Source organism: Aspergillus neoniger (assembly GCF_003184625.1).
Source record: "Aspergillus neoniger CBS 115656 unplaced genomic scaffold BO87scaffold_6, whole genome shotgun sequence".
NCBI classification, from domain to species: Eukaryota; Fungi; Ascomycota; class Eurotiomycetes; order Eurotiales; family Aspergillaceae; genus Aspergillus; species Aspergillus neoniger.
The window spans coordinates 78,041-93,855 of record NW_020291134.1 but is presented as its reverse complement, the minus strand read 5'-3'; the positions used below and the strand labels follow the sequence as shown (position 1 = coordinate 93,855).

The 15,815-nt window shown below is 51.6% G+C and overlaps 5 protein-coding genes across 5 annotated transcripts; 4 read left to right on the top strand and 1 right to left on the bottom strand.

The window, feature by feature from the left end:
• Positions 1–296: 296 nt before the first annotated feature.
• On the top strand, positions 297–1,961 carry BO87DRAFT_383732 (fungal specific transcription factor domain-containing protein; the record flags this gene model as incomplete). The annotated part of the gene is made up of 6 exons (XM_025624667.1): positions 297–344; positions 479–493; positions 545–648; positions 684–979; positions 1,070–1,214; positions 1,304–1,961. 6 exons carry the CDS (start codon positions 297–299, stop codon positions 1,959–1,961), a joined length of 1,266 nt encoding a protein of 421 aa, XP_025482745.1.
• Positions 1,962–3,863: 1,902 nt separating this feature from the next.
• BO87DRAFT_404365 (HECT domain protein) lies at positions 3,864–8,248 on the top strand. The gene is made up of 3 exons (XM_025625844.1): positions 3,864–4,190; positions 4,245–7,947; positions 7,998–8,248. Exons 1-3 carry the CDS (start codon positions 3,988–3,990, stop codon positions 8,118–8,120), a joined length of 4,029 nt encoding a protein of 1,342 aa, XP_025482744.1. The 5' UTR covers positions 3,864–3,987; the 3' UTR covers positions 8,121–8,248.
• A 195-nt stretch (positions 8,249–8,443) lies between these two features.
• Positions 8,444–10,152, top strand: BO87DRAFT_373697 (uncharacterized protein). The gene is made up of 4 exons (XM_025622612.1): positions 8,444–8,962; positions 9,027–9,371; positions 9,444–9,603; positions 9,661–10,152. The coding sequence occupies exons 1-4, from the start codon at positions 8,927–8,929 to the stop codon at positions 9,948–9,950; spliced, it is 831 nt and encodes a 276-aa protein (XP_025482743.1). The 5' UTR covers positions 8,444–8,926; the 3' UTR covers positions 9,951–10,152.
• Positions 10,153–11,285: 1,133 nt separating this feature from the next.
• BO87DRAFT_352368 (uncharacterized protein) lies at positions 11,286–12,981 on the top strand. The gene is made up of 2 exons (XM_025621176.1): positions 11,286–11,407; positions 11,484–12,981. The coding sequence occupies exons 1-2, from the start codon at positions 11,386–11,388 to the stop codon at positions 12,857–12,859; spliced, it is 1,398 nt and encodes a 465-aa protein (XP_025482742.1). The 5' UTR covers positions 11,286–11,385; the 3' UTR covers positions 12,860–12,981.
• A 1,092-nt stretch (positions 12,982–14,073) lies between these two features.
• Positions 14,074–15,057, bottom strand: BO87DRAFT_450197 (uncharacterized protein; the record flags this gene model as incomplete). Its single annotated transcript, XM_025628398.1, has 1 exon — positions 14,074–15,057. The coding sequence occupies one exon, from the start codon at positions 15,055–15,057 to the stop codon at positions 14,074–14,076; it is 984 nt and encodes a 327-aa protein (XP_025482741.1).
• Between the last annotated feature and the right edge of the window lie 758 nt (positions 15,058–15,815).

Genomic DNA, 15,815 nt, shown 5'->3' with positions numbered 1-15,815 from the left:
CCGCATCTAGGAGAACTTCACACTGATCTCCTAGGGCTATGCAAGGCTAACCAGACGTCAATAGAGTAAAGGGCGCTTTCTACTAATGTGAGATAATATGATAGACCCCATTTGAATGTCTTTAAGCATCGGAATAAGCTCCCAGAAACGGCGTCTTTGACATCTCCAGATCAGAAGCTAACTTGCGTGGATCGATCCAGCGGGGTCCTCGGACGACTGCGGGCCGACCACAACGATCAATAGAGCATAAACCTTATGTTGATGTAACACATTCCTGCCACAAACCAATCACCAGCATGGCAAAACGGACGAGACTAAAACCAGAGACACGGGAGCTTCGGGCAGTAAGTCTGCTACATTAGCAGGAAGCCTGTCGTTAGACTAACAACGAGTAGTGTGTAGAGTGCCGGGTAAGAGTGGCCCGTCATATATTAGAGGGCTATCGCATGTGGCTAATAAAGTACTGACATGCTTCAAGAGACGAAAGAGCAAGGTATGGCCCCGAGAGCAATCCGCATATTGCTAGCTATTTCTATACTGATAGTGTACTACCAAGTGTTCTGGAACCGCCCCATGCTCTTACTGCTCGAGGACTAGAAAACGATGTCGCTTCGAGAGTGTACCATCTCGGACACCGTTGACTCGCAAGTGAGTGTAGGCCCCATGTATACCTTAGAACATAGGAACCTTGAAGAGAAGGAGCAGCTCTGTGAGAATTTGATGACCCTTGTCCAGACTTTGGATCCCAACATCGACATCGAAGAAGCATTGAAATCATTGGCAGGGGCTGGACAGGGGCATGATGGTAATGAAACAGACCACAACAGCCTGCTATGTGTAAGCCTTGATGCGAAAAGTCCCACCCCATTAGAGAACTTTGAATGGAACGAGGGTCCAATGACCTCGTCTCATCCGCCAAACAAGTCTCTCGATGGAATGGCATCACTGCCAACCGAAGGGCCAGGATCCGGTTACTTAGGTAGGTGGCCTGAGAATATTTTTATGAATGAGATTGAAGGTGGTTTTTTAGGAAACTCATCTGGGTCATGTATACTGGAAACCATCTCAGATTTACTACCCGAGCATCCTGCTCCTTTGGTTACTCGAAGAGCACAACACCCTGCAAACTCGACCAAATTAGCGAGTCCGCACATTCTGAGGGAACTTGATAACTCCATCCTCACGGACTCTCTATTTGACGCCTATTTCGGGTGGTATAACAAATCATTTCCAATCCTACGCCGCTTTAATTTACGGCCCACGATGTCCCAACATGGTTCCGCGGACCTCGAGCAATAGTCAGCTGGAAGGAACAAAACCTGCGAATGATGCTATGGTGGGGAACTCAGCGTATATGCGGTTCTCCGTCAGACAGCGAAGAAGCCCGAAACATGTGCCACTATGCCGCCGTAGAGTGTATCCAGGATATCACTACCTTCTGTGTTGACTATTCGGATACGCTACATTTCGGCCTATGCTGGTACGCGACATACTTCCTCTTCCAGGCATCCGTCGTTCTCAGCATCTATCATCTCCGACCAAAGGAGCCGTTGGATAGAAGCTTGGCGGCGGCAAATCACGAGCTCTGGATATCTTCCATAGAGAGATCGCGTGACTGCCTCGCTAATTTGAGCCCGAAGAATCAAGCTGCAGCGCGGTGCTTGGAAGTACTTGACCGGATTATGTACCAGTCACAAGCTACCCCTACTGCAGTGGGGGAGCCTTCCTCGACAAGTGTCCCGGGCACGGCACAATTACCAATGGAGTATAATAGCACGGGCACGCGTCTCGATAAACTTGCTGTTGACCCTTCCTTTCAGATGCTCTTTGATGCGACGTCATTTGATATGGATATCTTTGAAGGACTCGAGGGGTTTCCGAATACGAACGAAGTTGAATCGTTTGATTATGTTTCAGGAGCTGCACTGGTCGCTGACAATGCAGAGGATTGGCAAATGTGAATGGTAGATAATGGGTATTACTTGGACTGGGTTTTATGACACCCTTTAACAGGGAACAGAAGTATCATATGAAAAAGAAAGACTAAGCAGAACAAGAATTACCAAAGCAGAGAGGATAATAATCTACTATCAGACTATCGGAGCACGGCCGTATAGCCAGGCCACTCAGGATCCAAATAGTGAGCATCGATTCTACCCAAGCCCTCCAATTCCTCCTCCCAGTAGAATCCTTCAAAGTTGACATCTTTGAGGGAATATAAAGCTTGGTCTCCCTGATCGGGGTAGTTGGTCTTCTTGGTCCGTCCGACTAGTGGGCGGCTGTTGATCTTGTACTAACAGTGTCGGGAGCCGAATGCTAGTGAGACACCAACATCTGGGCAAACTTGCTAGTAGTGCATACTAGTAGTTTAGATAGTTAGTCCTTGTCTAAGGCGGACCGACAAAATCAGCTGTGGGGCTAAAACATGGAATATATTTCCATGCACGCCACATCGCCTGTTTATGGGTGAACCATAACGCCTTTGATGTGATATAGATTAAAAGACCCGTACGGCTGAAGAGGGGGGTCGACTTGGTCTGCGCGTGCACGATGAATCGAGGAAGAGGAGCCCGAAATATATATTGAAAGTACTTAGTGCTGCAATATATGTGCATATTGCAGCCCGCTCTTGTGTGATTTGGTCCACTGCCCGATTCGGACACATGCATGGTTATCTCTGACTAGCAAAATCTGCAACAGGGCAGATTAGCTAGCATCAATCTGTTGTATTATGCAGCAGTTGCTTGCACTAAGGTCATCAAGTCCAGAACTTTGTCCCCAACCCAGTCAGTAGTGCAGAGGGCACCACAACGTCATGGCCTTCACTAGAACCTGGCAATGCCGGACTTTCAAACCAGACTATAACCCGGGAGAGTTGAAGCTGGGATTGGAAGAGCGTGAGACTTCATCTTTGATACTGGAATAACTTTGCTATCATGTTATCAAGTGTTAAAAGTGATGGGACAATCTAGGCTGTACCCTGGCCTTAGGCGACGTAGTGCTAGCCATTATTGCCATTGATTAATGCAGTCATTCATCATCGAGGGTCATTTCTGACAGGCATTGTAGTCTTGGAAGATACTGTTATTACTTCAGTGATTTTCTGGGGAAGTGTTGCGGTTCCAACCGTGGCTGCATCATTAGAGATTGTGGGCTAACAAACGCTAACAATTGGAAAGACAATCTCGAGACAGAGACCTTAAAACAATCTGTCGAAGCCATTGCACAGCATATGGATTAGGGATAATCAACACCAGCATGAGGTAGGAAGCAGAAATCTAGGGGAAGATCGGTAGGGAATGTCTCTGTAGACATGGTCTAGCAGCCGAGACAGTTGAGTCATGCAGAGTATAGACTTGTGGAAACCAGGTCTTACACATCAGCACTGATTGCTGGCAGCGCGAACAACATTTTCAGCCCCGTCGAGGCCTATGTAAGGATCTATAATGAACTTTCCACTTATCTTACACCAGTCAATACGCGGACTTGTGCCGTGGAGATAGTTCCCTTGCTTCCCAAGATCTATCTTGTCCTCCGTAGTGCCGTGCATAGGCCGATTAACACGGGATTGATACAAAAGGATATAACTACCAAGTAAGGCCTTCTGGAATCCGGTGTACCACAAGAAAGTGTCACCATAGCTAATAATAACGTATGGGATATCGGAGGGTACAAAGTAAGTACAAGTGAGAGCCCGTGATCACAAGCAAGAACGAACTATTCGGATTGGGACTAGTGTCTTTCCTGGTGTTCCCACCTGCTGACTCATCACCCGAGCTGGTCTTGGCGCCTGAGGCCCCCCCCAAAATGCTCGTGATATCAGCCTCGCAAGACCCCCAGACCCCAGAAATAACGAGTCACATAACCATCTTCGCCTCGAGTTTGACCCCTTTCTCCGCTGCGCAGACCTACAAATAGAGAGGGTGCTTTGTTAAGCCACTGTCTTTCCTCGATCGCTAGCTGCGGCATGCTCCGCAGTCTGTCAAGATGACCAGGCTCCGCGGAGCTTCCGTGAGCTCGTATGAGGTTTCGCATGGAGGCATCGACCGACCCCAGTTCCACCGCTCCAAGCTACCTCCGAACGCCCCCGACGTGATCGCTCAAAACACCGTGGACGTCTCGGACCCTGCACAGGTTCTTTTATGGTGCAGAGATGAACGCCGTCGCCAGTTCAACCTCCTGGTCCGCAGGTAACGTCTATGACGCCGTGCGTGCGCTGGCCCCGCTGACGGGAACGCTTCTAGGTACAAGAATCAACTCCTCTACGGCTGTCAGGATCCCGGCTGTCAGACACCAACTTGCGCTAGCTATCGAAAACGCGTGACGGAGGGACCATTTCGCCGGTATACTGAGCTGAGCGCCCGCACACTGGCTTGCTACTTGGCGAGCTTGGATAACGCGGAGGACGGTTTGTGTCGCAATCTCTCACGGGTTCCTTATGAGCTTTCACCCCAGGAATATCAACGCCGATCGAAACGACGGAACCGTACCTTACCTTCAAATGAACTACCGAGAGAACGTACCGAGTCACGGAGCGGGGACCATACTGGTGCGGATGGGGTGCTAAGGCCATCGCCGGTTCGGAACGTACATTCTTCCAGCTTTAATGATCGAAATGGTCGAAGTTTGTCTCCATGTGTGGAATCCCGGGACCTGACGGCGGTTATACCGGAGGAGACACCTGCAACACAACGAATGAAAGACCCGAAGTCGTTCACTCAGAACTTGTTCGATACCTTATCGCTGAGGATGATAGAATGGTTACCTCTACGCCGCTCTCCAAGTTCGCTCGGTCCGGATTCAGATCGCATAGACACCCGTCCCGAATCTCAATTACCAAAGCCGGATTCCGATGGAACACAGCCATATTCGGATAAACCCAGGCCAAATCTAACCCGACAACGAACACCCCAACATACTCTGTCTGCAACTGCGGCTCCCCAAACCCCCTCATCGCGCCATGGGAATGGCCAGCTGGCTGCGCTGGAGTTGAAACTTCCTAACCAGCAGGTTAAGCGACTGTCGCTCACGGACATGGACCAGTGGCGCCAGAACCCACGGACAAGTTTGGAGGAGAAATCATATCAGGAGCTGAAACCCGCCCGCAAGCTCACCGTGAACACACACGTCAATGGCGATGAAACACACAATGTACCTTCGCCACCCGCCCTACGGCATCGTCCGCAGAAGCATCGAGGGAGAACAGCAGACGGAAACTATCCCCTTCCGCAGGAGCAGCCGAAGAAAGAGCGACGTGTTTCATGGGATGGCGCGAAGTATCTCAACAATGTCCTGCTCGACGAATCCGAGAAGCCCGAGCCTCAGAGCGACGAACAACCTCCTCCGGAGACAGAGTCTCCTAGTGCCCGGAAACCGAAGCGCCGGAGTTCGAGTCAGAACAAAGCCATTTCCAGCATCCAATCCCTATCACATTTGACGGACGAGATAATTGACGGCATGACGCAAATGATGATACTCTCTGAGGACGAGGCAGAGCTGTGGAAGGACGAGCTGACCTACATGGAATCCACCGGGAGCTTCGAGGAGTCAGAGTGGCGCTTTGCGACTCCCCGCCAGCGTGAAGTGTTCTCCTTCGTTTCACAAAGCGTTTTCTATGCACTGGGGAATACCAAGCAGCTCCTTCTCTCATTCCGCCAGAAATCGGCCGGTTCGACTGGAATGAATGAGAACCACTCTAAGCCCAAGCTTGACCTCCAACAATTACAACCATCGCTCCGTAAGCTACTCCGCATCTGCCCTCGGGATATTGTCTTTCACAGTCTCTGGAGCGCTACGGAGACACTGTTCATCCCACCAAAAGAGCTTTCGATGTCAGGTAAACTTCCCCGCCGTTCGTCTAGCAACTTGACGAACGCCGCATCCAGCGCACCGATCATTCGTCGATCCGATTCGGAGGGCAATGAGCACTTTACTGATGCCAATGCTGCTGATGTTGCTACACTCGCCATTTTTGCCCTGGCTAGCTCTCTTCCCGAGATAGATGCACCAACATGGCGAGCGATTCTCCAAATGCGTGCGGCCGGGGGCGTATCTTCGAGTTCGGACATGCAAAAGCTGTCGATACCCAGGGCCCGTCTTGTGGTAGAAACAACTGATATGCTTGAGCATGAGCTGGCCCTCCGGCTACTTGATCGCTTAGTACGCGCTCTCACCGCACGATTGGCGTTCCACGAAATATCAAAAGCGCGACAGGTGCACTCCCGCGATTTGCCAAAACAGCGTAAGAACAGCGTTCTGGATCTGATTGTGAACAACCTCAGCGAGCATTACGGGGCTATGACAGCGGCCATTGGCGATTTGGACCATACTCCCCCTCCTGGCGCGCCTGCCTTCATTGCTGAATGGCTTCGCACCCTTCTCCTCAAGAAATGGGATGGTAACCCGCAACTGTCGAAAAGCAGTTCGGCTGGAGGTGCCGTTCAGATTCTGTCATTGTTGTACAAGGAGCGCAGTCGTTTGGGCCTGGTACCCGAAGACTTCCACACCCCGTTTCTCTCCGACAGGTTGGAACCTTTGGACATGCCTGTGGAGTGGATGGGTCGCCTTCCGAACAACAAAACAATGCATCTACTGTCCTATCCTTTCCTTTTCCCTCCTTCAGCGTTGGTGATCTATTTCCGAGCTCTCAACTACGCGGCCATGTCCAAGTACTACGAAGCCGCTATGACTACGACGAGACACGTGACACAAACGGCCTTTGGACCCATCCAGGTTCAGGATGATGTCGGGTTACTTGCACAGCTAAAGACGTCGATGTCTACATATCTGGTTCTGATGGTCCGGCGCGACAATATTCTTATGGATGCTCTCAATCAGCTCTGGCGCCGCGAAAGACGGGAGCTTATGCGGCCACTGAAGGTACAAATGGGCATGGATGAAGGTGAAGAGGGTCTTGACCACGGTGGTGTTCAACAGGAATTCTTCCGAGTTTTGATGGCAGAGGCACTGGATCCGTCTTTTGGCATGTTCACGACGGACGCGCGGACGCGGATCTCATGGTTCCAGCCTTGTTCGTGGGAGCCCTTGTACAAGTTCGAGCTGCTTGGACTCCTTATGTCTCTGGCTGTGTATAATGGTCTCACGCTCCCGGTTAACTTCTCGACTGCCTTTTACCGCAAGCTACTCGGGCTCAAGGTGAAGCACCTAGAGCACATCCAGGACGGATGGCCAGAACTCAGCAAGGGATTGGGAGATCTGCTTACATGGGAGGATGGCGATGTGGGCGACATATTTATGCGGACTTACGAATTTAGCTTCGAGGCCTTTGGGGCTGTGGAAACAGTCGACATGCAAAAGGTGGACAAGGATGCTCCCTGGCCCGTGTCGTCCACGCCATCCCGTGCCAGGAGCGGGTCGCGGTCCCTTGGGTACTCGCCCCCATGGTCAGAGGTCCGCCATTTTGCTGATCACGCCGACCTCAGCCCCCCGTCTTCGATGGCTGCAGAGACAGCGGGCTCATACGGGGAAGCCACGAAACCGGTTGACACGCTTGTCCCAGCCCAGTCGCCAACACCCCCCGCCGACGAGGCCAGCTTGGTGACCAACAGCAACCGTGCCCAGTTCGTCAAGGACTACATCTTCTGGCTAACGGATAAGTCCGTCCGGCCCCAGTTCGAGGCGTTTGCTCAAGGGTTCTACACCTGCCTCGACCGGACAGCCCTCTCCATTTTCACACCGGAGGCACTGAAGACTGTGGTAGAGGGAATCCAGACAATTGACATCCGAGAGTTGGAGCGCCACGCACGGTATGAGGGCGGGTTTGACCCCAGCCACCGGGTGATCAGGGACTTCTGGAGTGTTGTACGGCGGTACCCAGCCGAGAAGAAGGCGCAGCTGTTGGAGTTTGTCACTGCCAGCGATCGGGTACCGGTTAATGGGATTGCGAGCATCATGTTTGTGATTCAGAAGAACGGAGTAGGAGATGCTGTAAGTGATGTCGCCTTCCATGTTGCAGAGCAAAGTACTGATTGTTGCAGCGCCTTCCCACGAGTCTGACCTGCTTCGGACGCCTCCTGTTGCCGGAATACTCCTCTCGTAGTGTCCTAGAGGAAAAGTTGAGCAAGGCGTTGGAGAACGCCCGGGGCTTTGGCGTTGCTTGATTTCGGGGACTGGTTTGGATGGTCTCGGTTTTTGGAATGGACATACCCTTTGCTGTATATGCCGTGCTTGACATACCCAATTCTACATAGATAGTATTAGTCCGATTGTGGCCGGTGCCACATCTGGCAAATGGACGAATTTATTTCCGGAGCGGTCGTTCTTCTCCCAAATTCATTAGATTGTAGATTGTAGATGGTGATAATATTCGCCCGAGTTGCCTGGTGGCTATAGTTAGTGGTCGGTCGGGCAAGTTTGCCGGGCAGCCCGTATTGAGGAACAACAGCCACAGCCAAGTTCGACTTCCCTTCGCTCTACCCTCCCGGTCTATCTCTGGAATACCATCGGCGATCAAATCGTCTCTTTCTTGTTTTCTCTTTGAAATCTTTGCTCTCCATGTGATCAGCCCGCTGACCGGACCCCTCGGGTCTGGGCAAGAAATTACTGCTCCGGATGGCTTCGCCCCCCATTTGAGTCATGGCGATGGAGGGATTTGACCGGTTGGGCGACACGGTGTGCAGTGGTCCGCTTGGATTGGCAGACGACTTGGGACGGCCCTTCTTCGCGGGACCCATATAAACCGACCGTCTCTCCTCAACAGCCTTAACAGAATCCCTCGAGGAAGAATATCGTGCACGGAGTCCCGTTCGACAGACGCTAAAGGACTGCAGCTTGCACCCTGTCCATCACCGAGCCCCGCTACCCCACGTTTGTGCTCCATTCTTCCCTTCCCTCGACTCCTCCGGCCCTTTCGCTCTTCTTCCTACTAACTCGCCTCCCTCCGTCAACAGTCGCCGCAACCAACACAATGCCTCCCATTATCCACTGCGTCCGTCACGCCCAGGTACGCCTATATATCCACCGGCTCTCTCCCCCCGACCGACACGGTCGCTAACAATTTCTTCCAGGGCGAGCACAACCTCTGCGTCGCCAACCACGTCATTCCCGATCCCCTTCTCACCGATCTCGGCAACGAACAATGTCGTAAACTCCGCGATAGCTTTCCTCGCCACACTCAGGTCGACCTTGTCACAGCCTCCCCGCTCCGTCGCACTATCTACACGGCCCTGCAGGGTTTCGAGCCCGTGTTCCAGTCACACCCAGATATGAAGATGATCGCTCTTCCTGATGCCCAGGAGACGAGTGATGTGGCTTGCGACACGGGAAGCGACCCGGAGGTACTACGCAAGGAGATGGAGGAGAAGAAAGTCCCGATTGATTTGGGGTTGGTGCATGACGGTTGGAACAACAAGGTGGGTTGTTATTCTACTCCAAGTGGCGATAGGTTCGGTTCAGCTGACCAGTGGCCTGGTACAACCATATAGCAAGGCAAATATGCACCTACTCACAAGGCCATCAAGGAGCGGGCGCGGGCAGCCCGCCGCTGGCTGAAGGCGAGACCGGAGAAGGAGATTGTGATTGTCACCCACGGAGGTTTCCTGCATTACTTCACCGAGGATTGGGAGGATAGCAGCCAGTACCAGGGTATGTCTTTGAAATACCGCATGTGTCAAGTGTAGACAAAGGCTCACGATGAAATAGGAACCGGATGGGTCAACACCGAGTACCGGACGTACGAGTTCACAAAGGAAGTCCACACAGATGACCTCGAGGGATATGAGCTGGACGGAGACAATGCATCTCTGGTGGAGACGGTTGAATCGCGTGAGCGACGCGGGAAGTCTGGACCCATGCCAGACCGCGAGCAGCAGAAGACGCTGTACAAGAAAGGTACTCAGGGATGGGACGACCAAGGCTTGCAGCTGAGTATTGCAGAGCGGGAGGCGGCCAAGGTGCCGGAAGGTACAGAGGTGGATGGTGTGCGAGTATAGATTCCCTTGTTGTCAGTTCTTTGTAGAGTATAGAGCGTGATGTGGAGATGCCGATATACAGGTTTAGATCAAAGATCTGAAGCATTGGATTATGAATTGACCACATTGCTCTTTGTCTTGCTCTTTTTAACCCACGATGTTGGAACAATTATTGTTGTCAGAAGCTGCACAATGAAGTGCATAGGTAATCGACTGCAGGTAGATCTATAAGAATGGTGATCGCATAGCTTTCATTCGAATGAATGGATGGCCTTTCAAAGACAATTCGATTCTTCTAATGCAGATACAGAGCTTGTATTTCATAAAGACATGCCGGGTAATCCACCGACATTGCTTACTGACCATACTGGCTGCCATATCTATTGATACGCCTCCTTCGAATTCTCCGAACCCAAGAGTAGTGATCACTGATCCATCTCCAGACAACATCGAAGCGCATCGCCGATTAACCAGCACTATGTTTCTAGTAGGTCTCTCACAATCATGCATATAGTAACTGCATTGCGAGCCCACGTTCAAAACATGCGTGTCCACCACATACGGCACCACGTCACACCAGAAAACCTAACAACAAACAATTGGTATCTGCATCCAAACCTCTAGATTCCGAAGCACCATACTAATAGCCAAGAGCATTCGATGACTGCCCACGCGTCACCATACAGAGGTACGTCAGCGTTATCCGCTTGGCTAACGGACTCCAGGCCCCCAGCATGGACTCGCACCTCATCGCGGTGCTGGGGTCTAGTAGTCTGTGTTATACAGGCGAAGCAAAGACGAGTCCCATTGATGGTTGAGTATGGTTGTCTAAAGTGGATTGCTGTGCCTTGCTTGCTTGCTTGCTCCCGGGCCCATATAGCAATTCAGATGATTGATGTTGGATAGATATTCTGCATATCAAGGCATGAAAAGTATCTGCCTGCAAGGCTTACTCTTTTCTTTTGCGAGAGAAGCTCGAAAGAGGCAGTGCGACTTGACCGACTAAGAGATAGTCCGGAGATCGGCAGCTTCGTCACCACCGGAGATCCTTCATGATTGGGACCCTTGAATGGGGTCTGCATACCATATGAAACTGCAAACCATCCGATGATGGCTGCCTACAGTACACTCCATTACTGCTGGGTACGCTGATCGCTGGTACTTCTCCGTACCGCCATGGATCTCCCCAGCTAAATTGCCTGCCAAGGCACATGGCAATACCGGGCGGTACCTGGGCAAGGGTGTTATTTATAGCGGTGGGGCAGTGCCCCGTACTGGTTCCGCTGCCTGAGGCCACACTAGGCCTCATCCTCGACGTCTTTCTTTCTTCTTTGGATCGCCCTTTCTTTCGTGCATCTCGCCTTCGCATTTCTTATAAGACGAACCCAATGGCATTCGGACCACGGGTCGCGCAGAGATTCCCGTTGAATTAATTCATCCCGGACCAGATTTAAAAATGCTAGACGAGAACCTTCCCAGTATGTCTCCCTTTTCTTAGTATCCTTCCTTGACTCCACTTCCTCCCTATTTGACGTCGCTTGCTAACCCGAGCAGCCTTCTATCTCAAGCACAACAAGCAATCCAAGCTTTGGAGCATCTATCTCTGCCAGCACGGAAACGATCCGGAACCTGTCTACTCCCTCCGCTACCCGGATCCTTCCTCCCCCTCCTCACAGAACCGCTATGCCTCCGCTCTCTACGACCCCTACGTGTCCGACATCCTCTTCGGCGAGGTCCTGATCATCCCGGAATGGACTCAACCTAGTCTCTCCGCGGAGGCCATCCGCCAGAATGGCGGCGTTCCGCCTCCGCCAGAACCTATTCTTCCTTCCCGCTTCACCATCAACCTCTACAACCCCGATCAACAAGTGACGGTGCACTTCAAGCCCAAAACCTGGAACAGCCCTGCGACATGGACCTTCGAGATGCCCCAGCACAGCTTCCGACAGCCCTCCGCATCTACCCTCGACCGCACCCACCCCGACCCGGCTTCTGCTGACACCACCCCGAAACTGCGCTTCACATGGCGCAAGGATAGCAAGCTGTCCAAAGACCTGACTTGTCTCCTGTCCGGAAAGACGACCACGATTCCCGAATCCAAGACGAAAAGCAAAGAGCCCGATATCACCGTATCCATCTTCAAGGGGCTTCGCGAACTCACCCTCTATGAACCAAACCTTTACCGCGTGGAAATGGAAGACTTCAAAGGCCTGGAAGTCGTTCTCCTCCTCGGCGCAATTACCATCCGCGACGTATACTTTACTTCGATGAAAGACGCATTCCACGTCACCAAACCCGCCCACATGTCGAGTACACCCTCCCCGACCAAGACAAACTCCAAGCCCCTCCCGTCCGTCCCCGCAGCATCAGGGGCATTAAATGCCGTCCAACCAAGGCCCGAGCCCCAACCGCAACCCCAACCACAAACACAACCACCACAACAGCCGCCCACTAAATCTAACCGCCAACGCGAAGAAGAACGACGCACCCAGCAACTGCTCGAAGAAGAGGAAAAGGCGCGTCGCAGACGCAAGGCAGAGCGACAAGCCGAAATCGATCGGGAAACTCGCCGTCTCCAGATGCTCTACGGACAGGAAGAAGACCAAGTACGCAGACACAGACAGACACCATCGCTGCCTCCTCGTCCCCAGCAGCCCGGACAAACCCTCCCCTTACGACCAGCCAACCAGCCCCATTACTCTTATCCTTATCAAGACGGTCGTCAACGGCCACAGGCAGGCCCGTACATGACTGCCCCGGGCTTGGACCCGCGGCGCCAATCAGCCGTGAGATTTGCCTTGCCAGCGGAGACACCAGGACCGGCGGCATCGTCACCGGCATTACAGCCTAAGAAAAGTAGTTTCTTTCGATTACGACGTTCATCAGCTGATGAGGCGAAGCTGAGCAAGAAAAGGAGTTCGATGTTTTAGTTATGATTTTCTTCCTGTACATGTTTTTGATACCCAGCTTGCATTTCTTCTTGTACATAGATTTGTCCTTTTTTGCTCGGACTTCGCTTCTTTCAGTCAATATTTACCTCGATAGGTACGGGTGATGGAATTCAGTAACATTGTATTCATTCTCAATAAAGAATACCCTATTGGGGTAGCCACACAAGCTGCAGTAAAGTAGGAATGCCTCAACCAACCATCAATTCATGCACAGAATACAACTCCATGGTAAGCATATTAAACCGAGATCTATTGGCAAACCCAAACAAGGCCGGCGGCTACTCCCCCAGCCTTACATGACAAGGGGGCTATCCATGTGATATCAAACCTTCCACAAAAACCTAGTAGTACCTAAATGAAAACCTACCCACCTCTCACCCAACAACTCCACCCTCCACTACCTCCCCTCTCATACACTCCAGACTGATGAAATCATCAAACAAACCCCGCCTCTACATCTCCCTCCACGCCCGCGGAGGGGGGATCCGTCCCAAGATGCCCGACAAAGAAGATACGTGAGTAGCCACTACCCAACACACATTCCCCTCCCCCAACCCCTAACTACCCCAAACACATACATGAATAACTAAATAAACAAATAGATACCACTGGTCCCTAACCATCCTCCCCAAACACAAGCACCTCTCCCCACCCCAATCCCCAACACCACTGGCACAGGGACAGAAATGATCTTCAAATGGACCTTTGAAGAGCGCAGTACCACACTCGATACGATGGTTCTGGTAAGGGTTCTTATTGGGAAGGTGGTTGATCGGGAGGGGTTGGTTGAGATATTGAGAGGGGTTCCTGTGGGGGGGCAGGAGGAGGGAGAGGAAGGGTTGAATTGTGTTTCTTGGGTGAGGGGGGCGGTGGAGAGGATTAGGGATGATAAGAATGAGGTTCTGGGGAAGGGGAGTGTGTTGGAGTGGAGGGTTGTGAGGGATGCGGCGATGGGGTTTGCGGGGAGGAAGATGAGGGAGGGGTGGTTTAGAAGTAGTGGAGGGGGTGGAAATGGGGATGGGGATGGGGGTAGGGTTGCGGTGTGGGATTTGGTGGGGGGGGAGGGAAGTAGGTTAGGTTCTTAGGGTATATTGTCTATGTTCTAGGGATTATGTATTCGTCTAGATGGGAAGGAGTTTTATTTCATTGCTAGCCATTGCGGTTCTCCTAAGTATATCCTAGTCAATGGCAAGCTACGTTCTAGCACACTCAACCGGCGAATACCTCCACTTCTTACTAGCCAACGCCGCAACCAAATCATGATGAAGCATCGGCGTCTCGTCCGGGTCCTGCGGATCTTCATATTCCGATTCCATGGCCTCACATTTAGCTTCTAGCCCCCGTTCCATCGGCGGCCAGTAGCGTAGCGACTCATCCATATCCCGCTGTACCTGCCTCATCTTCCTCAATTCCATAAGAATCTCACACAGAAACCGATAAGACCTGCGATGACACAGATCCCTCTTCAGACCCTCCTCGCCATGCCTACTAGCATCATGATCCAGTATCTTCATGAACCTATCAAACGGAGGCTGCAACTCCTTCGGCTCGACATACGAGTAATTCGTACTATCCAACCCCATCCCCCTCGCCAGATAAACCAGCATATCATAATAAGGGTCCGGAATATCCACCACAGCCAGATTCCACGCGCAGAACAGCACGAGATTCTCCACGTATCTCGCCGGCACGGGCATCTTCACAGGGTAGTAATTCTCCTGCGGCATATCGCGCACCTTGACAATCCGCGACACCGGTAGACGTCTATCCGAAGTGAGCATGTAATACTGGTCATTCTTGCCCGGATTATCTAACGGAGGGTCAGGGAAACTGGGACATCGACTACTCTTCTTGTGAAGATGGATCTCTTGCACCCCGAACACTCCGTACTCGAAGCAGTATTCCCCCGGCGTCGGGGTTTTTCTTTCCTCGGGCGTGCGTGCGGAATAGGGCTTTCCGGTGTGGAAGGTACAGCTCAACACATGTGCGGCTAATTGGATGTCTTTGTCGCGGACTACCCAGCCTGGTGTATCCCATTTATCTTTGATGCCCATCATGAGATGCACGCCTTGACCCCAGATGAAGTTGGGGATCTTGGCTTCGTCGAGTACTTTGCTCACCTCGATTTCGATTCGTGTGTTTCCCTCGAGGGGGTATTTGATTTCGGATGTGGACATTTTGGTGCAGGTTGAATAACTAAGGTTTGGGGGTTGGGTTTTGGTAGAGGATTGCCGGTGTGGGATGCATTGAGTTTATATACTGGTCGTCTGGGTTTGCTGGGTATATGTAGCTTCCGCGGGTTGCACAGCAAAGTAAGGAATGTTCCTGGGATTTGTTCAGCTTCAATTTCTTCTGGTTACTATCGTGAGTAGACTCACAGGCTGATTCGACTGAATCGCGTCGCGTCACGGATAAACGGACGGATATTTCCTGTGGTTCATATCATTCCGGAAAGTAGGTCGAGGCTAGGATAGTGTGGAGACGCACCTTGTTCGTAGAGGCATTCACCGTAGCTAGGCACTTCACCGGATCATTAGCTGCCTGTGGTCTGACCTTTGGCCTTCCTTCTCTAATTCTCTCTCTTGAAGACCCCCCGAGGATCTCTAAGACCTGAACCTATATGCTGATATCTTGCGTTGTCTTTTCCTTTTGTATGCTGCATCATTTCGAAGGTATATCGCCATGATGTTTAACTGAATAGGACCTCATACAAGTTCTGTTAAAGACAAATTGGTGAAAGGGCTCCCCATACAGTTATAACAATGATTCGTATCTCGAGTGACATATGACTTGGATTGCTTTCCCTGTGTGCTCACTCATGGACTATCAATGGATATTTGTCTGCTTCAAGTGAGTTTTGGATCTTCTTCAACTAAATATATTGTCTCGCCATAAAAAATCTTTCTATTGCATCGACAACACCCTCAATCAACTA